Source organism: Tachypleus tridentatus, chromosome 6 (assembly GCF_004210375.1).
Source record: "Tachypleus tridentatus isolate NWPU-2018 chromosome 6, ASM421037v1, whole genome shotgun sequence".
Taxonomy (NCBI): domain Eukaryota; kingdom Metazoa; phylum Arthropoda; class Merostomata; order Xiphosura; family Limulidae; genus Tachypleus; species Tachypleus tridentatus.
Genome location: NC_134830.1, coordinates 164,013,948 through 164,036,958, shown reverse-complemented (window position 1 = coordinate 164,036,958; position 23,011 = coordinate 164,013,948). Strand labels below are relative to the sequence as shown.

The 23,011-nt window shown below is 36.0% G+C and overlaps 1 protein-coding gene across 2 annotated transcripts in view; it reads left to right on the top strand.

Annotated features, from left to right (window-relative positions):
- Nucleotides 1-96: 96 nt before the first annotated feature.
- The window catches only part of LOC143254335 (kazrin-like), a 136,255-nt gene continuing 113,340 nt past the window's right edge, over nt 97-23,011 (top strand). The window contains exon 1 of one of the 2 annotated variants that reach the window (XM_076509361.1): nt 97-4,177. Coding sequence is in view for 1 of the 2 variants with exons in the window: in XM_076509358.1 (XP_076365473.1) it covers nt 22,010-22,058 (49 nt within the window). In the remaining variant the exon portion in view is untranslated. Of the gene's footprint in view, nt 4,178-21,454; nt 22,059-23,011 lie in introns of those variants that run through there. The other variant, XM_076509358.1, reaches the window with a different exon arrangement.

Sequence of the window (23,011 nt, the reverse complement as noted above, 5' to 3'; positions counted from 1 at the left end):
AAAAACTACCTAAAAATTCATTTTGACAATACAAAACAATAATAATACTCCCCAGTCTGAACACCTATATTACAAATAGATTGTGTATAATCCCCACCCCCCAAATTAGTCTTATGATTTTGTGTGTAAGAGGCACAAAGACCTTAGTGCAATAAGAAAGTTACCTTAATTATTACAAAGATCATAAAAAATTTGACTTTTAGGAGGCCCGGCATGGCCAGGTGGGTTAAGGCATTCAATTCATAATCAGAGGGCCTCAAATTCAAATCTCCGTCGCACCAAACATGCTCACCCTTTCAGCTGTGGGGGCATTATAATGTGACGTTCAACCCCACTATTCGTTGGTAAAGGAGTAGCCCAAGAGTTGGCAGTGGGTGGTGATGACTAGCTACCTTCCCTCTAGTCTTATACTGCTGAATTAGGGACAGCTAGAGCAGATAGCCCTCCTATAGCTTTGTGCAAAATTAAAAAAAAAACAAAAACAACAAGACTTTTAGGAATATTATTCATCATAATCTGATGTCAATGTCTCCATATTGTTTGAAATTCTAGCAATTTCAATACATATGAAAAAAATCACTTAACCTTCGTAGAATAACCCCAGATGCTACCATAGTTTATTCCAAACACTTTTCCTATATATCTTATTTTTTTACTATCTTTTAGACCCATTTGGTTAATTTTATCAGTATGAGAAAAACGATGGATTACAGATTATGATGTAACATACACAAAATTAATAATTAACTTGTAAATACTGCATTTGGTTCTTTCTACCCTTAGTTACAACTCTGATTATATATACCAAACATCAAACTTTACTTTGCATAAAATGGTCTGGGAAGGCCACATGTTTTTGATGCTAGACCCACAGTCTGAGGGTCACAGGTTACAATCTCGGTCCTACCAGACATGGTTACTCTTTTCAACCATGGGGGCACTATAATTTGACAGTTAATTTCACTATTCATTTGATGGTGGGTGATGATGACTAGCTGTCTTCCATTTAGCCTTTCACTGCTAGATTATGGACAGCTAGTGCAGATAGCCTTCTTGTGGTGCAAGATTCAGAATACAGCTACAGCCATGAAATACACAATTTACAGCCACCAGAAGAAATAATTATTATGAACCAATGTAAGATCATTAGTTCAACAGTGTATGAAGTGTAAATCTACTACAAAATCCTAAGAAAATAATCTACCGTTAAAAACTTGAAGGAACAACACATACAACTGCAGACAAAGGTTAATTGCACTGTAATAATTAACTGATGAAGAATAAGCCATCAAACCATAATTTCCAGATGAAGATGGCAAATAGAAGATGGTTATTTTTTCTCTCTGTTAGCTGTGGGGTTAAATTTGATCAAGTACTTAAGATATGTGAAAACAAAAACAAATTTGGAACGAAATCGACACACCACAACTGTGGTCCGCATAAAATTCTCAATCAAAACTACTCTCTGTTACAAAATTAAACAAATTTACTATGTAACTCTTTAGCTAGATATATGGTAGTTATAATATTATCATTGACAAGTTGGATGACTATTCTTACCATGTTTTGAAAACTGCTCCATTTTATATAGAAATAAACTATCAGACCTTTTGTCCGTGTTATAGACTTAAAAAATACAATGTGTTGGGGTGGATATTGTGATAAATAACACAAAACTTCTAACATTCATGAAGTTTATTTGGATTATTACTGTATTTATTATTATAAGCTTTAAGAACTCACTGTGTGTATATTTAAATCATGGTGTACACTGTGTAATTGTCAGGGTAGCTTTGTAGGAAGATGTAGTGTTAAATGTAGTAATTTCAACACCCACTTCTTTTTATTTTTTCACACTGTTTCACTTTATTAATTAATTGACTACAGAAATGTTTTGTTGGACAAAGTTTTAAGGTCATGGGGCAAAGTAGGAAGTGGGTATAACTCAAACAGCTCTTCTTGTCAGCTTTATGATGACTGTTGAAGTATCAATTTCATCTGAGTTCAGGTTCTTTTGTAATAGCAGCAGCTATTTTTCTATCGCATTCATCCATATAGAGTGCTAGTGCACACACTAAGATATGTAAAACGTTTGTGTGCCTCCCCTACAATGTGTATTTTGCGTAACAGAAATTTTAATGTACGTTTACTTACAGCAAAGCTTCATTGAGCTATCTGCTGTATCCACCGAGGGGAAACAACCTTTTATTTTAGCATTATACGTCTGAAGACTTACCATTGTACCACTGGGGGTGGAAAATTTGATATAGTTGTTTTTGTTTATTTGATTTAAGGAAAGTGGCTTTATATATAAATGTAGTTAACATTAATTTACATCAGAAATAATAAACAGTTAAGAGCAGCAATCGGGGATGGACGGAGTTTGAACCCTCATTAACATAACTTTTGTTTCGGACTATTATCTCTCAAAGTTTGGCTGAGATGGGCCCAGCAACTTAGAAGTAATTAGATAAGGGACAACAGACAGACGTACAAATTGTATTTATTAATGTACCACTTTCTGATATTCCTTCAACGACTTGAAAATAAGAGAAACCTCAATGGTATTAAATCTCAGTACTTTGCGTTTTGCTTCCAACATGACTAACAAATTTTTTTATCCTGTTTGCTGCCTTTTTTTATGCTCAACTATAGGAAAAGAATTTTTTGATATGGTAGCTAATTTTATACATTGTAATTGTAATAAACATAGATAGTAGCTAGCTGATATCGCCCATGATGATTTACAGTAACTGTTGACTATTTGATCGCATTAGTTCAAGATGTGAAAAAGTTAAGCATAAGTTAGAGGTTGACATAGAGATTTGTTTGAGACTATAATATAGTTAACATTTATAGTTTTTGCATAACTAAATTATACCATATAGGTACCATATTAGATATTCGTTATGTGTGATGTTTTTATTTATTTACATGGTGGAAACTATATTTAAATAGTGTAGTTGTATTTTGATGCTGAATATTATTTATCCCTAAATCTGTTCAGTTGCGTAAACAAATTTAATTAGAATGTATTTGTTAAAGAATCTTTGTTGTTGTTTTTTATCGTTAATAGCTGTACACGTTATCTTTGTCTCATATCAAGTTTCTCAAATAAATGTCACTACCTGACGGATACCACTTAACTGCCTACTGTTTCTGTGTTTCAAAACTTTTATTAGTCATTATTTTTAACAATCAAGTTTTTAAATTGTTGAAATACATAAAAATAGTGATTCATCTTGAACAGCGACCTCTACAGCAAAAAAAATATGCCATATATTTTATTTATTCATAAATATTGCTACATAATTTAAATATTTTATAACTAAGATAAGGCAGTATATTTTATCTAGCTAACTATTTGTTCGAAGGAAGAATTATAATTATTTATATTCCATAAAGACCCTAAAATTTCTGGATACGTATCATTATATAAAATACGACGTCTATTAAGATAAGGTTATTGGGAAAGAGAGCATTCGTGTACAGGATTGCTTTTTAGCTTCTACGCGCTCAGTTCGTAGCTGGCGTCACGAACGCGGTAGTGTTAAATGTTGGACGTGTTAGCGCGCGTGCTACTATACACGATAATGTTTCATTCACCGTGATAACACATCATAATCAATATATTATAGCACCTACGGAATGGGTCTACCGTTAGGTTAGAGTAATATTTGTAAGCCCATTAAAAGAATTTAACGATGCTGTTATTAGTAGTGTGTTCAACTTTGGTCGTAAGATTGGAAACACATTGTAATTATGAACATTAAACGCTGAAAGGTGGAGAACAGGAAGGTGTTTCTTGTCACCTTCAAGAAAATCTAGGAACACTTTGTATTTCATAGAATCTTATACGAAGTGACTAGTGTACTGCGAAACTACAAATATCCCGTGATGTTATATTTGGCCACTTGGGGCCGACAGATCTTTCACTGGACAATGGCTACTTTATTTCAGAAGATGCTATTGCATCATATTCTAATTTGTCACAGACCTCAGTGAAGAGTATTACTTGAAACGAAGGAACTCGGAAACTAGTAAGGAAGATAACTACGTATCTTAAATTATCTCTTTAAAACTTGTGATTGTTTCTTTCGCTGGATTTTTTCATACTCTCCGACATTTCTGAAGTTTATCAGTGCACCATCAGTGATGGTGAGAAACAACTGAAAAGGTAAGGAGAGGTAATCTGTGTATATTATTCATACTCGTGTTTTAGAGTGTTAACAGCGGCACTAGTTTTAAAAGTGTATTATTCTCACAAGTGTTTTATTCAACTGAAAAACAGTGTGTCAATGAAAGCAAACTGAGATTTTCAGAGTTGGAGTTCAACTTTCAGTGAGGGTTCCTACAATGTAATGTTAGTAATTAGATTGTGTGGATTTACAATAAATATAGTTTTGAGTCATGTGTTCTTCTGATACTGATCTGACTTGTATGATTAACGAAAGGCTCGAATCCCCAATATCAGAATATACGTAAAAATCCTAAATAGTGTTACGTAATTATTGGCATAAACATTTAGCTAATTTCCGAACTATAACCCGTAAACTATTAATAAAAGTGAGCTTTATTCTTTTCTTAATACAAAATGTTAACACACCAAGTCTCGAGTAGTAAAAGCCTTCTGACGTTCAGCTCTCGTAAACTTTATCATCATCTTATTAACACACACATCTTGACCGACCTCAGTTGACCTTTGTATGTCAGAGTCGCTGGATGGAGGTCTGGAGAACAATTAACATGTCTTTATCGAGGCATTTATCAACTGAATCATTATCGCTTATAACTTGATCCTGAAGTCCAAAATGGTTTCAGGTCCAGAGGAAGTGTTCGACATTCTCCATTCACAGTAATATCTTGCTCAACCACTGACGATGTGTTAGATTGCAGGCCACAGCCGTAGACGGGCGAATCGTGTGTGGGGAAGCGAATTACCACCCCAACATTTTGTAAAGTCTAAAATGTCTGCTATTTTCTTATTTTAAAATAAACTCAATGCTTATAATTTACAAGTTTAATTTAGAAGAAAGAACCCATAGGAAAGTAATTTGTTTGTTTGTTTTGAATTTCGAGCAAAGTTGCACGAGGGGTATCTGCGCTAAACGCCCATAATTTAGCAGTGTAAGACTAGAGGGAAGACAGCCAGTCACCGCCAATTCTTGGGCTTCTCTTTTACCAACGAATAGGGGAATTGGCCGTAACATTATAACCATGGCTGAAAGAGCGAGGATGTTTGGTGTGACTGGGACATCAGAATTATGGGTGGCTTTGCGCAATAATTCTGAAACAAAACAACGTGAGTGATTGTCGTTAACCGGTGTAAGTACATAATATTATGCATCTATCTGTTCATCTCGACCCAAGATTTCCCCTCTGGTACAGTGGTAAGTCTACAGATTTACAATGCTAAGATCAGGGGTTCGATTTCCCCGGTGGGCTCAACAGATAGCCCGATGTGGCTTTGCTATAAAACACACAGACACTCGACTCAAGAAAGCAGATCATACGAAAAAGTTAGAAGTTGAAATTTACTGTTAATAGATATTTTTCTTGTCTCAATAATTAAAAAAAATCTTTCAGGCGCTTTAGTATAAATATTAACTTTGTAGCATTTGTTTCATTTGATTTCTATGGAAACTGATCTGAGATTGTTTGGAATCTGTTAACATGGTGTGAAGCTGAAACAGCGTATCAAATGCCGAACTATTAGTAAAACTGTTCAAAGTTAGTAGTCGTGATACACCATCTGGTGTTAGATTTTATAGTTGGTATTACTGCTGACATAATTTTAGTTGGCTTTAAACACCACCCGTGGTACTAATCCTGATATTATATTACAGCTGGTGTTAGATCTTACCCTAGTTATCACTGTTGATACCATACGGACTGGTGCTAACTTCTATCTGTAGTTTCCACGAATACTCGGACTGTGAACCCAGTGATTCAGTGTTCGTGTTCTATTATCGTAAAACGCGTTTCGCGCCTACAATATATATGTATATGGATAAGAATATCCAAGAAGTGGACACTGGTTATTATTCCTTTTCCTCTAACTAATCGGTTTAAACTTAGGAGTCGCTGTGTACATACGCTTTATCCTTTGTGTTGGTGGCCTGGCATGGCCAAGCGCGTAAGGCGTGCGACTCGTAATCCGAGGGTCGCGGGTTCGAGCCCGCGTCACGCTAAACATGCTCGCCCTCCCAGCCGTGGGGGTGTATAATGTGACGGTCAATCCCACTATTCGTTGGTAAAAGAGTAGCCCAAGAGTTGGCGGTGGGTGGTGATGACTAGCTGCCTTCCCTCTAGTCTTACACTGCTAAATTACGGACGGCTAGCACAGATAGCCCTCGAGTAGCTTTGTGCGAAATTCAAAAACAACAACCTTTGTGTTGGATTGAAAACTTTGAATCAAATTTATTTCTGCTATTTAATTCACAATACACTCGCTTTACTCTATATTTTAATAATGAATAGTGTTATCTGGTAGTTTTAACAGATGAAAAACCGATTGATACATTTACCAACTGTTTATTTGTGACCCAGACACAACTTTCTATTTCGCTGTGATTTGTGGGTTGCTCTGTATACTGAGAGATTAACGCCATGTTCCTGGGATATACGTCTATGATAAAAGTAATTGGGTTACCGCAGTTGCCTGCTTTTCAAGTGTTTTTCTCCGTAAGATCTGTACCAGAAATCGTTTTTTTTTTTCCGATAACAGCGAGTCTAGTAGAATAAACATTTAGTTAAATGACAGTATAGCCCAGCCACCAAATCAGGTCGAGAGGGTGATAAAAATATTCAACATTTCTGTATAGAAGATGCCCCAAAATGTCACCCGATCGATAGTTAACTCGAAGAAAGCGAAATACAGCGTGTTCGAGGACACGAACGAGCCAGATTGTCCAACTATTTATTGTTTACTGTAAGAGAAAATAGAGCAAGATTGAAAGTTTGTTGAAACTATGGACAGTTGACCGTTATCACCAACTGTAAATTTTAGTCGGTTGGTAAAAGATATTTCAACGCATAGTTATATAAATGGGAAGGAGTTATGTGTGTGCGTCATAACTAACTGCATTTTACTATATCCAACTCTTTGCACGTTATCCTGTAGTTAACACTGGAGTTTCAGACGTGGACGGACCACGTTGAATTTTAAACACAGTCTATTAAATTATCAACGTACGAAGAGCTTCTGGCTGCACTAAGTTATTGGTATAATGCGGGGATTTATAGTGAATGTTACATAAAAAATATGGTTTCATCCAATGCTTTTGGTTGGTTATTTGTGACGGGTAAATAACAATATGAAATCACTGATGTGATACAATGTGTCATACTGCTGGTATTAAATGGTATATTAGCAAGTCGACAGTTTCAGGGTTAATGTATCTGAATGGTTTTAACATGCTCGAGTTTTTAATGTGATCTTAGACACAATCAAATCCTTTTTTAACAGGTAAGTACGTTTCGTTAGATCTCTTGAAACAAGACCAGGCATAGCCTAATGATTAACGTATTCGGGACTGTGAATCCGTGGTTTTGTAACCCGTGGCCGTAATATCACACTCCGCAATTTGGAGTACTCTATAGTACAGTCAAACGCTAGTAGCCTAAGACTTGGCGATGGGTATTGTTTACTAGCTGTCTTCCCTTTGGATTGTAAGTTCAGAATTTGTGCTACAAAGATAACCCTAAAATAGCTTTGTGCAAAATTTTGAAAGAAACACATTAAACCATTGTAAGCTGATTGATACCGAAGCCAAAATGCTTGTTAGCACAATCAGGGTATTTTGTTTAATAGTAGAGCTAAAGTTCTTTGTCAACTCTACACAGTGGTTGTCTTAGCTGAGCTCTCACCCTTTAAATATGTTTTAAATTATGTAGAAAAAGCAACAAAAATGGTTTGTTGGTTCGTGGTTTACATCTCATCAAAAAGGCTTATAAGTAAGGCTTATCTATTGAGTTTCCAACAATTGCCCTGGCCACGTGGTTAGGGTGATCGACTCGTAATCTGTGGATCGCGGGTTCGAATCCCAGTCCAACGAAAACATTCTCGCATTTTCATCCGTGGGGGCGTTATAATGTTTCGCACAATCCCACTATTCGTCAGTAAAAGAGTAGCCCAAGAGTTGGCGGTGGAAGGTGATGACTAGCTGTCTTCCCTCTAGTCTTACACTACTAAATTAGGGACGGCTAGCGCAGATAGCCCTCAAGTAGCTTTGCGCGAAATTCAAAACAAACAAAAAGCATTGCTCGTGTTTAAAGTATAAATAGTATCCTTGCACGTGAAAGGTGTACGAGCTAACGTGAGTTTATATATATAGATAATATTCTAGACGTAATCTGATTGTAACAACCCGTTTTGTCTTTGTTTGTATCTTGTCGTTTTTTCACCATAATTCACAAATTAAGTTTCCAAGTTATTTATTCTTTTGCCTCCGTTTGTAGGCCTTTAAAATTTTCTTCTGTATATTGAAAGTGTAGACTTCTGTTAATCAAACAATCTCATTTATAAACTTTTTCCATATCGCTTCACACAAAAGAAGTTGCTAGCGTGTGGCGTGTGTGATGTAGTATTTCTCACATAAATCACTACACAGTGTCTAATAAATATATAACAAATCTTACGAGACGAGGAGAAATATAATCAAGGTTCAGTAAAATGTATATTAGATAAATGGAACTGTCTGAATATTGTATTTTTCGCGTACATCTAGTTTTCCTTATTACCTAAGCTGCTTCAGACTTTACAATGGCAAGTGTATTGGAAAAGGTAAAACATTTTCCAAATGTATGCACTATAAGAATACACCACGTTTAATGAACATTTCTTGAAAAAAAAAAAAAACAGTAGAACTTAAATTTCTGTTTTCTTAAAGTAAAGAATTGATATAATATTTTCGCTGCTACAAAGAAATCTTACAAAATATTATTTTCCACCTAATTTAAATATAAGTTAAAGTGCATTCTTCAATGAATATATCTGCAGAGTGCCCAGTGGTTTAGTGTTTTGTCTGTGGACTTGTAACGTTAAAAACCGGGTTTCGATCGCCGGGTGGGCACTATGCAGATAATTCATTGTGTACGTTATTATAAACGAACAAGCAAATTATATCTAAGATGAATTTTTAATGTAACGTCAGAAATTTTTAAATCTTAGTTAGATAGAACCTATTTAACGATACTAGCAAAAATCTCTTATAGAATTCATATACTTTTAAGTATTACTGTTTCTTTCTAAAGAAGGCCAGGTGGTTAAGGCACTCGACTCGTAGTCCGAGGATCGTGAGTTCGAATCCCCATCACACCAAACATGCTCGCGCTTTCAACCGTGGGAACCTTATAATGTGATAGTCAATCCCACTATTCGTTGGTAAAAGAGTAGCTCAAGAGTTGACGGTAGGTGGTGATGACTAGTTGCCTTCCCTCTAGTCTTACACTGCTAAATTAAGGACGGCTAGCGCAGATAACCCTCGTGTAGTTTTGCGTGAAATTCAATAAATAAACAAACAAACCGTTAACCTAAACAGTAAACTTCTGTTAAATCAGATAGTTGATATTTGTTTTAGTTAGGTGATTGAGCTGGGAGGTGATCATCCGTTTATAATGAAGATTTCTGATTCAACGTATTTTATACCGTCACTTCAATGAGAAAAATGCTACGTCTTATGCTACGTCTTATGCAAAATCAATATATATATATATATATATATATATATATATATATATATATATATATATATATATGATGGTTTGAAATTTCTTTATTATTGAAACTTAGGCGCATTTTCTTTTCTTCTTTCTTTTCGTTTTTTAATATTTATAATTGGAAAAATAAAATCCGCTTACATTGTAACGATGGAAAACTTTAACTATTAGGAAAAACCTAAAAGCTGAAATGGCAAATTTTGGACGAATGAGTTCTCTGAAATTCTTCGTATGTAATATTACCAGTGACTCGGTAATAAGACCGAAGGTTCATAACGCTAAAAACCGGGTTTAGATACCCGTAAGCCTGGCATGGCATGAGGCGCTCGACTCGTAACCTGCGAATTCGAATCCCTGTCACTTAACATGCTCGCCTTTTTAGTCCTGGGGGCGTTATAATTCAACAATAAATCCCGCTATTAGTTGGTAAAAGAGTAGCAGAAGAATTGGGGATGAGTGTTGTTGACTCCTTCCCCCTCCTATTAATTATAATTAGGGACGGCTAATGCAGATAGCCCTCGAGTAACTCAGCGTGAAATTCCAAAACAGAATCGATACACGTCGCAGGCTAAGCACAGATGACCAATTCTGTAGATTTTTGTAACATCAAAAGTTCATGTATAGATGTTTGGTCAAGATAAAACCTGATTGTATAAAATCGTTTAGCATATGTGCCTGATTAGTTGCCTGTTATCAGTTTCATTTTACTAGTTGTCTCTTACCAGTTTCGTTTCATTAGCCTCTGACCAAGGATGTAACTTCGTATTATGCGAGATTTGTACGAAGACTAAAGCTTGCACTAACTAACTTGATGAATCAAAAAGTTACACTTAAAATAAAAATATATAATAACAGTAATGTTAGAAATTTGAAATTAAGGATGATTAAAAGTGAGGCTTGTCAGTTGATCATAATTTAAGTTTAACGAATGTTTTTGTTTTTTATTTATTAAAAAAGTACTTGTAGCGTAGGTCCATACGTGGCCTAGTGGTTGGTATGTGCAACTGTTTTGTTTGTTTATTTATTGTTTGATTTAGAACACAAAGTTACACAATGGGCTATCTGTGCGCTGCCCACCACGGGTATCGAAACCCAATTTTTAACGGTGTGGATGCTAAGACATACTGCTGTGCTACTAAGGGCTTTTGTGTGTGTGTTTTTCTTTGAGCAAAGCCACATCGGATTATCTGCTATGTACAGCGAGGGGAATCGAACCCCTAATTTTAGCGTTGTAAATGCGAAGACTTAACGCTATTCCAGGAAGGAACGTGCAACTGTTGGCAAAGAGCTTCATGTGTTTTAGGCATAGTAATACAAAAGTCACTTTCAGTTGTGGATAATTTTCAGTTAGGAGAAGATCCTTAACTATGAGCTAGTTAGTGGAGTTAGGGCTGTCAAATAGCAGCAATTTCATGGGTTTTGTCAGGCTATTTGAATAAAATAATAGAATCGCCTGCAAAACACACCCACAGCTGGAAATGCAGAACGTTTTGGAATCGAACTTTGATCCTTTCGACTGCAGGTCAACACGCTGACCACTATAGCCACACCAGATCAAATTCAGACAAAATCTAGATATATTCTACAAATATATCTAATTCAATATTGGAATTACATTGCATGTTAAAATACATCAAAATATTCGTTGTTAAATAGATTTCCTTTCTATTACATAAAAATAACGACTACAGAAAAAGGGTTGTATGTGGTGGGTTGAATTAGAAATAAACGTCCGGAACTGATGAACTACAGGAATGTCGTTCGTGAAATTAATTATCTTTAGTGGTTCATTAAGTTTCTTATTTGTATCGCCTCCACTCGATTTTTCCAAAGATAATTTTATCAAATAGTTTATGTTAAATATTAAAACAAAAACAATTTCTAGAAGTCAAAAATTAATAAATCACATAATAATTATATACAGGAACTTCACGCAAAATTTTGAAAAATATCCACTGATCGTTGCTTAATCTATTAGATGTGGCGTATAATTTTTTTAACCAATAATAAATGGACGTGCCTGCATACCTTAGGCCTATTTCAAGGCTTAATTTCGGACGATTACAGCTTTTATATTTTATAGTACACGTTATTAAAAATACAATCTTAAAACTTATAATAAACATTAAGGCCATGTGAAATGAACCGGAGGTTAAAAATTACGTAAATTCTCATAGATATATAATTTGTTAGTATCAGATTACGAAAAAAAAAATATTTATAACGTTTCGGTTATTTTTTCAATTAATTTTACTAAATGAAACCTATTACGTCAAGTGTGGCATAAACTGAAGTTTTTATTATTTCGACTGAGTATCTTTCAGTATTCTGTGATAAAATATGTAATAGGGAACCTTGGATAAATTCTACTCATTTTCATTTCTTCCTTTAAATGGACCCGGCATGGCCAGGTGGTTAAGGCATTCGACTCGTAATCCAAGGGTCGGGGATTTGAATCCCCTTCACACCAAACATGCTCGCCTTTGCAGCCGTGGGGACGTTATAATGTTCAATCAATCCCACTGTTCGTTGGTAAAAGTGTAGCCCAAGAGTTGGTGGTGGGTGGTGATGACTAGCTGCCTTCCCTCTACTCTTACACTGCTAAATTAGGGACGGTTAGCACAGATAGCCCTAGTGTAGCTTTGTGCGAAATTCAAAACAAACCAAATCCTTTTAATGAAGATGGCCTGAAATTAGTTTTGATTAACCACAGATAAGGTCACGAGTTTCTGAGTAGTTTACATGCGGTAATTAATTCAGAATGAAGTTATTTGCTAATTTGTGGCTGATGATGTCACTCTATGGGTCTAGTTATTAATCAACAAGACATGGCCAGTTGTTTGTTTTTGAATTTCGTGCAAAGCTACACAAGGGCTATCTGCGCTTGCCGTCCCTAATTTAGCAGTGTAAAACTATAGAAAAGCCACCTAGTCATTCCAACCGCCAATTCGTGGGCTGGTCTTTTACCCACGAATAATGGGATTGACCATGACTTTATAACGCCCCACGGCTGAAAGGGCGAGCACGTTTGGTGTGACGGGGATTCAATCCCGCGACCCTCAGATTGCGAATCGAGTGCCCTATTCACATGGCAATGCCGAGCCAAATATTTTGATGAATAACATAATTCAATACGGTATATGCACGCCTCACGTTTGTTATTGTTGGCGCACGTAAAGATAGCTAGTAAAAGTGTCGCGGCTATTGAGGATTCCTTCTTGTTTATATTAGGCATGTATCTGTGCTTATATGGAGAATCAGCGTGTTATTCGGTGCTAATGAGATTCTTCAAAGATTTACAGTGTTAAAAATTACATAATAACTACTACATAAAAATGACGTAAGTAGCGACTGTAAAAAATGCTCTGTCTTTATAAAATAACTTGCATATAAACGTGAAGGAAGGATTTAATTACGAAAGATGCCAAATGTAATTGTGGAAAATAGAAGGTTTTTTTCGTTTGTTTTGAAACCGGAAGACGGATTCTGAAGATTCTTTGGTTTCTGATTACACTTGAAAAAAAAACACTTTAAAAAAATACCACAGTGAAAGTGAAGTTAAAACAACTCTACAAATGAGGGAAAAAATATGAAAATATATGTAACTCTAGCAATTTTAATAACCCTGTTGGGATTGTTTGGTACGTCCCTCGATCTCAAAATCTATGAGAATTTTTTTAAGCAAATAAAACGTAAAAATGCATACAATTTTCCCTTTATCTGTACACGCTTTGGAAGCAATTTGAATGAGGGTCAAGGGTTATCATATCCTTGAGCTTTCATATAATTTGTCATCAAGTCAGACCAGCGTTTCTATCTATAGTATCATTCCACTGACCAACGTTCTATATCAAACACAGACCACGAAATACACTAAGGAGACGAAAAAACGTATGATACGGTAGCATATCGTATAGTCCAGCGGTGATACGGGTGCGTTAATAGTAATGAAACCCAAGTAACAGTATTGTTCAATCAAATATGTAATGTTATTTTATCTTTGGAGTAGCGTGTAAACAGTGTATTAATTGAAAGAAACGCCAAATGCAGTACAGAGCGATTAAAGTGCTAGGCCTATATTTCGATGTTAAGTTTCATAAGCAAGATTTCTCTGATAATTACATGCTTTGGAACAACTTATATTTAAACGTGTCGATTTTTTGTGTGTCTACGATATAAATTTTGTGTGTCTTTGTTCCTATCGTTTAGCGCTACCTAACAAGTTGGACATTCATAAGTTCTCAGAGCTCTGACCTTATCATATATTTCGTTTCATTAATGTAAATAAATAAAAGGGAAATAAAAATCCGGCTGATGTATTTACAAAAAGTTTTATAAAATTTAACAAAAGATGGCACCACTTTACGTGTAGATAAAACAATATTCCATTGATTTATTTTCTTCGTGTGACGTCAAACTAACTAGCTTTTGCGCTTGTGTAGCACATAATTAAAACTTTTTTGAAAGAAGACAAGTAGTCTGAATTAAAGTCTTTATTCCCAATCGCATTTACGATCAATAGTAGCAGAAATGACAATTTAGGTATTTGTGTATGTGACTGAACATAGTTTCTTAAACTGAATCTCTTCGTTCATTACTTTCGTTGTAGTCGCTAGCATAAGATACCATATATATATATATATATATACACACATACACACCATGCCTGTGAAATGTTCGCAATGTTACGTCACAACATTCACATTTAATATTGATTTAATAAATAGCAATAATCTACTAGTTAAGACTTATTTCACAAGTTGGCTCGAAATCGTCTACTAGTTGTTCAAGAACTTGTATTTTGTCTCAGAAACGATCTTTCCAGTAGAGTCACTTGTTCTTTAAACTGTAATGATTGATTGTAGTAGGTCCTATGATTACCAACTGATCGCAATTTATAAAAAACAATCGTATTAGGTAACTTATAAGTACAGTATTTGTCGGGATTTCACGCAAAGCTGCACAAGGACTCTGTTCGCATTCGTCGATAATTTTCAGCTCTTAGACTAGAAGGAGGTTGCATTACTGTTTATTGTGCAAAGCTACAAAACATTTCTGAGTTCTGTACACAGCGACGAATCGAACACCAGATTTTAGCATTGCAATTTCATAAACATGCAGCTGGCTCACTTGGGGGACGATTATAACGAGGGCAGCTATTCGAAACCGCCCATCGATAACTCTTGTGGGCTGCCACAGTCTTGACAATAAAGTCAGTCACTGTTATAGCATATCCGCGGTCACGAAAATACGGAGCGCGTTTATGCGACAACCATAAAATTTGGTATTTCCAGACCAGGTACAGAAATTACTGGGCCACACCTGACCATTAAACCACAGTACACCCTATATAAATAATTTGGAGCTTTATGTTTTTATATACAGGAAGTATATCATGACACACACGTATATATCCAATCAACGTAACGATATAGAATTTATTTTTTTCAACAACGTTTGCCTCGTTCACTTTAACGCAAGTTTTAGGCCTAAGTTAACAAATTTTCCTGCATGAACTGAAACTACTCTAGGTCTAATACGCTGATAGCGTTTAACAGAAATTTCGTTGACTTAGAACAGTCATACTTGCTCACTGAATAGTTTATAAAAGAACTAACTTGATCTTCCACACTGAATGCGTTAACTCTCAATCACTGTATTAATTTATATTTATTATTAATGTACACCCGTGTATATATTAGCCTAAATTACAAGATTCTTGACGCCGTCCTGAACATTTTTATGTATGCTAGACCGCCTTTCACGAACTCACTTGATCTTAACGTCAAGCGCCCTCTAATAAACAGTTAAATAAAAAACAACAACAATGAAATATAGCCTACAACAATAACAATTTTGACTCTATCAATTACAATTAACATCACGGAACTAAACGACCCATGTGATTTTAATAGCTACTTTTTAAGTGAAAAATCAATAATTTTATCGTCAAAGTTGAGATTGATAACAAACCTAATTCATTGTGGCAACAGCTCCAAAATATATATAGTTCGCTATATATTCTGTATTAACCGACTTACAAAATGAATTTATTTTTACGTATCTGCTTAACTGTTTAAATTACGCATTCATTTAATGTGATTTTTGTTGTATTGGTATTTCTTTATAACCTAATGAAAATTCAAGATTTTATTTTGTCTGTATTTTATCCATTGAGGGAAACCAAACTCCACGAGATAGCGATGTAAGCCTATTGCCTAACAACTGATTCACTAAGGGACAAAACTAAGAAAAACAAACAGATCTTGTCCAAGTTTCTAGCCTACTACTTAACCATTGACTTACTGAGGGACAAAAGGTTTGTATGGTTTTTGAATTTCACACAAAGCTACACGAGGGCTATCTGCGCTAGCCGTCCCTAATTTAGCAGGGTTAATCTAGAGGGAAGGCAGCTAATCATCACCACCCACCGCAAACTCTTGGGTTGCTCTTTAACAAACGAATAGTGGAATTGACCGGACCATTATAACGCCCCATGGCTGAAAGGGCGAGCATGTTTGTTGCTATGGGGATTCGAACTCGCGACCCTCAGATTACGAGTCAAATGCCTTAACCCACCTAGTCATGCCGGGCGTAGAGACAAAACTGAAAAAAACAAACAAACGTAATTTTTACAGTTGGATCCAAAACCAGGTCTTGTCCAAGTTTATAACTGTATCGATCAATGTAAGTGCGAGACCCAAGTGCAGGCTCTCGTTTCTCTTTCATAGGATAGGACCTCAATCTTTTCATTAATTTGTATTTAGTTAAGGTGCATCATATTATTTTAATAGTATCTTGTGTTTTTCTTCAACTCTTATACTGTGGTATCGCAAAAGGCGTAACTTAACCTGTAGTTAAGATGTATATAGCAGCTGCAAGTTAACGGAAACTCGGTTAGAACCTGACAAACTAACTGAAGATCCCATGGAAAGTAAGTTGCCATTAACAGTCACGTTCACTTGTTACCATCAGAATACATGCAAATAATCTATTGCAACTTTTCAACCACACTATATCCAGTTCCAAGTAAGCTTTTCACCCAACTCATCAAGCTAGTACAGCGGTAAGTCTACGGATTTACAACGCTAAAATCAGGGGTTCGATTCCTCTCGCTAGGGTCAGCAGATAGCCCGATGTGGCTTTGCTTTTAGAAAACACGCGCGCACACACTCAACTCGTCAAATTATGTGGAGAAACAAGAGACATAATTAGTGACCTATGTTACTAATTTTTCAAGTACAACAACAGTTGAGGTGTGAATCAGATTAAGCAGTTGATTCTTAGTTATTATCAAATTCATTCAAAATCACTTACAGATCAAAGTATTTGGTGATAATTAACAATATTTATTTATTATATTTATTTTCAATATTTTTTTTTCTAACTTTACTTTATTTACGAGAACTAGTGAATCAGAAAGCTAGTTTTCTTGGTATCTCAGTTGATTTGATAAAACTATTACGTTGCACTAACACTAATAGCGTTAACAGCTGAATCCATATCATTACGTTATGGTTTCAGTTTGATCGATAATGTGTATACGCTGTTCTCACCACTTTTTCTAGTGAGAATCTCAACTGTGTGGTTCGACTACGTCACATTCGCCTGGCATGCGATCACATATCCTACGTTTGTTATTTGTCTCAACATTTACGCGTTGTTTTATTTCATTTCAAGCAATTTCGTAGTATATCCCATATATCCAGATTTGCATCTAGACCACTTAAAATCATGTATAGATTTAGATTTCTTTTTAAACATGAAACTTTCTTCTTGTACTTAAAAACATTTTGTATCCAGTTTTCAGGTTTGAACATGAATCCAAAATCTAGAATTAAGATGCGAGTCTGTAAATTGTATCTATGAAGGGCCGGCATGGCCAGGTGGTTGGGGCGCTCGACACATAATTTGAGGGTCGCGGGTTCGAATCCTTGTCACACCAAACATGCTCGCCCTTTCATCCGTGGGGGCGTTATAATGTGACGATCAATCCCACTATTCGTTGTTAAAAGAGTAGCCCAAGAGTTTGCGGTGGGTGGTGATGATTAGCTGCTTTCCCTCTAGTCTTACACTGCTAAATGAGGGATGGCTAGCGCAGATAGCCCTCGTGTAGCTTTGCACAAAATGTAAACAAATAAAACAAATTTATCTTATGATGTACTTTATTTTCAAAACTACAGGCGATAAAATATTCTTATGAATAGATCAGATTGCACTTCTGACATTACTAACAATAACACTAAGTTCATTACTGTAAAGAAAACCTACAAAGACTAGAGGAACAAGATGAAGGTGTAAACAGAGAAATGTCCAGATTTAACGTGAAACTTTTTAAAAAGTAAGAAAAATTCCAATGATTGGTAATCAATACCAGTCTTTAGACGTTTGTAAAAACAGAAATATAAGTCAAACACACAACAAAAGAGACACAAGAGAGATTTGAACACTACTTTTACACAGAACTCCCAAGTTACATGAACAGCTTATAAAACAAAACTCGTAATTCCTACTTTTGACCATTGAATGCTAAAATTTCGATCGAGCTTTGTATGGCTCAGTCTACCTATTCGTTGGTAAAAGAGTAGCCCAAGGGTTGGCTGTAGATGGTGTTCGCTAGCTAGCTGCCTTCTTTCTAGTCCATCGCTGGAAAATTAGGGACAGCTAGCTCAGATAATCCTCGTAATTTGGCCCAAAATTATAAGCAATACAGACAAACAGGATTTCGAACACGTTTTATCATCTATCACAAAAACGTTTTGAATTTATTCACAAACATCAGCTGAAATATTCGTACAACTCCATGAACATTTGTATCTCAGAGTGGCTGGTATGGAACAACGTTTTGACATTCCCAGGTCATCTTGTTCTCTTCTTGTCAGTAAAAGTGTTAATACCCATACCTGCCGTTCTGAGATACATTTTCATTTCAAGTGCATTTCTCGTCATCAAGAATTACTCCATGAACACTTGCTGACGTTTGGTTCTATCAGTTCTAGTGATGAGTTGTTTTCACACTTTATTATTAAATACTGAAGTGCCAAAATAAAACCATCGAGTTATTTTTAATCTTGGTTGTTTGTTAAGCACGAAGCTATACAATAGATTATTTTATTTTAGTGTCATAAACGCTCGGACTTATCGCTGTGTTCCATATTCTTGCAACATGAAAACAACCTACAACAAGAAATAAAGTTTACACGTGAATCGAAAACAACGATTGCGCTTACTCCTATGTCATTTCTATGTATAGAAAAACTCAATTCACAGTCTATTGAAAATCGTGTGAAACTATAAACGATATCAAATGAAACTTGGCCCGTGACGGTAACGAAAAGATTTGATCTCTTCATCATGGGATGGTAATTGTACTACATCAGATTCGCACCATATTCGATACCAAAGAAGTGTTTCAGAGATGAAACGTCTTTCGAGATGAGTGACTATCCACTTGAAATAATTATAAACGAATTAAAGACCTGAACCAATCGACCAGAAAATATCGTTCAAAGTATTAGAATAAATCAATACAAATTACCATATTAAACAGAATTGAGATACATTTATTGCTTTAAAAAGACTTCATAATGAAAAGTGCGACAAAAGAACGGTATAACAAGTTGCACCCTCTAGTGGCACAGTAGTATGTCGGTGGACTTAAATGATAGAATCTGAGTTCTGATATTTGTAGTGGGCAGAATTACAGATAGCGCAGTGTGTAAATTTGTGGATTATCGTAAAACTTGAGGAAATAATAAAAGGTTTACATCATGGTATCAGCAAAGAGTTCAAAATAACTTCAATTTATTTCAAATCAATAACTAATAAATACAATGATTTTTCACTATATTTGTACAAACTAATACGGTAATAGTTTTATCTTTTATTCGTGATTTTATCTAAATAAGGTAAAGAATTTGTAATTATGCACCACCTAGTGTTAGTAATTCTAATTATTTAATAATCAAACCAACTGTAATCTTGCGAATTAATGTAGTTTGATAACTGGTTGCAGAGGGTATTGAAATGTAATACAAGTTAAATGTACTTTCATCCCAAATTAGCAGCTGAATTTGTAACGTGAGCCACTAGGTGGATCAGCTGTAAGTTTACGGACTTGTAACTTTTAATTCGGGGATTAAGCCCTCGTGTAGCTTTTCACGAAATTCTTAGATAAATTGTTCATGTAGAACAAACAAACCAAACTTCAAATGCGAATTAATGTGATTCGATTTCCCTTAGTTACAGATACAGATAAATCTCTGTAACATGCTTTGATTAGTAGGTAGGCAATAACAGTGCTTCAGTGTTTATTTATAGGAAATAAAAATATCGTATTTTTCGGTATATAATTGTGTTTGTTTTTATTAATTTCGCACAAAACTGCACAAGGGCTATCTGCGCAAGCCGTCCCTAATTTAGCATTGTAAGTCTAGAGGGAAGGCAGCTAGTCATCACCACTCACAGCCAACTTTTGGGTTACTTTTTTACCAACGAATAGTGGGAGTGACCGTCAAATTATAACGCCCCTACGGCTGAAAGGGTGAGCATGTTGGGTGCGACGGAGATTCGAACCCACGACCCTCAGATTATGAGTCGAACGCCTTAACCCACCTGGTCGGTATATAAGTGGCACTTTTTTTTTCTCAAGAAAAGGGGTCCCAACCCCCCTGCGTCCTATACACCGAAGGTCAACAATTTTATGCCTCCCTAGCCATACCGTATCTTGTACAGCAAGGACTGAAAAGTAGCGAGATCACCCTTTAAACTTCCCTTCTTTTATTCTTCCCCAAAGTGTGGAAACTGTAATAAAGGTATTTAAAAAATCTGATGTGAGCAATTGCTTTAATGGCACCAAAGATGATATTGTTTGAGGACAAATGAGAGTGAAGTTTCAGAATTTATTTTCTGTGAATTCAGTGATGCGGAAGATGATTTTGAAAGTTTTCATAATGGTTTGTTTCGAATTTCGCGCAAAGCTACACGAGGGCTATCTGTGCTAGCCGTCCCTAATTTATCAATGTAAAACTAGAGTGAAGGCGGCTAGTCATCACCACCCACCGCCAACTATTGGGCTACTCTTTTACCAACGAACAGTGGGGCTGACCGTAACATTATAACGCCTCCACGGCTGAAAGGGCGGGCGTGTTTGGTGTGACGGAGATTCGAACCTGCGATCCTCGGATTATGAGTTAAGTGCCTTAACCACTTGGCCATGCTCGAGCCTTCTCATTAAAGGAAAGAAACAGGCTGAATTTAAAACTAAATTAAAATGAAAAAAACGTATTGCGAGCATAACTTGAGTTGAAACTATAAGGATGTATCCTATATATGAATTGTGGGATATATTAGAGGCCCAAGGAGCAGCCGTTATTGGTCTTGGGACAAAATTATTCAAATGAATTTGAATTCGAAAAATGCCATGAAACCAGTTCCGATCTCACTTGTCCTGGAGCACCGGACAGAATTCATTAAATGGGGCCACATAATGACTAGAAAAGTCAGAAGAAAATGAAAGGGCATAGCATCGGGGTCCCTTTCATGTGCGTAGCCCCAAGCAATTACCCAGTGTACCTTTACCCAAATATATAAAGATAAGGAATGATGAAAGCGGAAGATGTGAAGATATGGTAATTTAATTTCACGTATTCACATACGAGTGGTTAGACATACTCACTACGTCATGGTTAACTTAGTTCACATGTGTATGTGTCGTCCCGTGGCTGATGAGGTGCAGTACCTAGTGGTCTGACCAAGAGTGTGCGCTGTTTAAGCTGCACGTAAGTTCATGTTTCCGTCTTCGTGACGAGAATGGAAGGGAGTCCGAATATTTATTAGTTAGACAACGTTTTATACATGAAATAAAATAACTACACACGTTGAAATATTGGTGGAGCACTAGTCGCCAGAAGGATCGAACGTCACCGTTTCGAGTTTCAACTTCAACAAATGCCTATTTCTAGTCCTACGTAGTAAGCAAGTGGCTTGGATTGTGATTCCAAAACATTCCTTTGCAAATAACTCATAATAACAACTTAGTTTCGATTTGAAAGGCAGAACTAGCTTTTGCGTTGTCAGTGTTGCAATTTCGGAAATTTCCACTGTCACCGTTGCGGCGTGACGAAAGCAGAGCTGGGATCTCCTAAATGTGTGTGTGAAGGTATTAATGCGATTGTAATGAAACCTAAGAGTGCGGATGAGCTTCACGAGCAAAGGTTCGTGATCATGTCCAATATTACTTCAATTGTTATTACTTCTGTGTATTTGAAACCACGCGCTGTCTGACGTCATGGCCAAAGAGAAGAACAACTCCGAATGTAATAAAGCACTAGTTACGGGTAAGTTTTAATAACACAACTCCGAATGTAATAAAGCACTAGTTACGGGTAAGTTTTAATAGAACTCCGAATGTAATAAAGCACTAGTTACGGGTAAGTTTTAATAGAACAACTCTGAATGTAATAAAGCACTAGTTACGGGTAAGTTTTAATGGTTTCATACAGCAATTTTTTTTTGTTTGCCATTGGTTGTGGTGAAACACTGTTGTCAATGTCTTCTTTGTAACTCCCACTCTTATATAGACGCACAAATCCATAAAAGTGCTTATCTATATTAATTAGTCAGGGTCACTCGCCCATGTTAAATTTATACGACTTCTCTACTGACTTTGATGTTATAATCTTATACATTTGCCATTTTTCTAATCTCGAGCTTGTCTCCAAGGCTACTTATAGAGAAATAAAAAGGAATGTTTCAAGTGATGAATTATTGTTAAAAGGTCTTCACCTATTTCTCTAAGGCTGAGAGCTGAAGGTAACCGAGTTTACCTAAATGGGGGCCGTAACTCCTGCCGGTTTTATTATTCTAAGTATTAAAAGCAGTGTTTTAATTTATGGATCCAACAATAGGGGAACAACAGAGTTTGAAGCGACTCTATAGTCGCAAAGTACTGAGCAAAGGGTGTAAACAACATTGATTTAAAACCTGACATCAGTGTAGTTGACATTTTGCCATGATGGAACTTTTTTTTTTAATTTCGCGCAAAGCTACATGAGGGCTATCTGCACTAGTCGTTCCTAACTTAGCAGTGTAAGACTAGAGGGAAGGCAGCTAGTCATCACCACCCACCGTCAACTCTATGGCTATTCTTTATCAAGGAATAGTGAGATCGACCGTAACATTATAACGTCCCCACGGCTAAAAGGGTAATCATGTTTTATGTGACGGGGATTCGAACCCGCGACCCTCAGATTATGAGTCGAGTGCCTTAACAACCTTGTCATTCCGGACC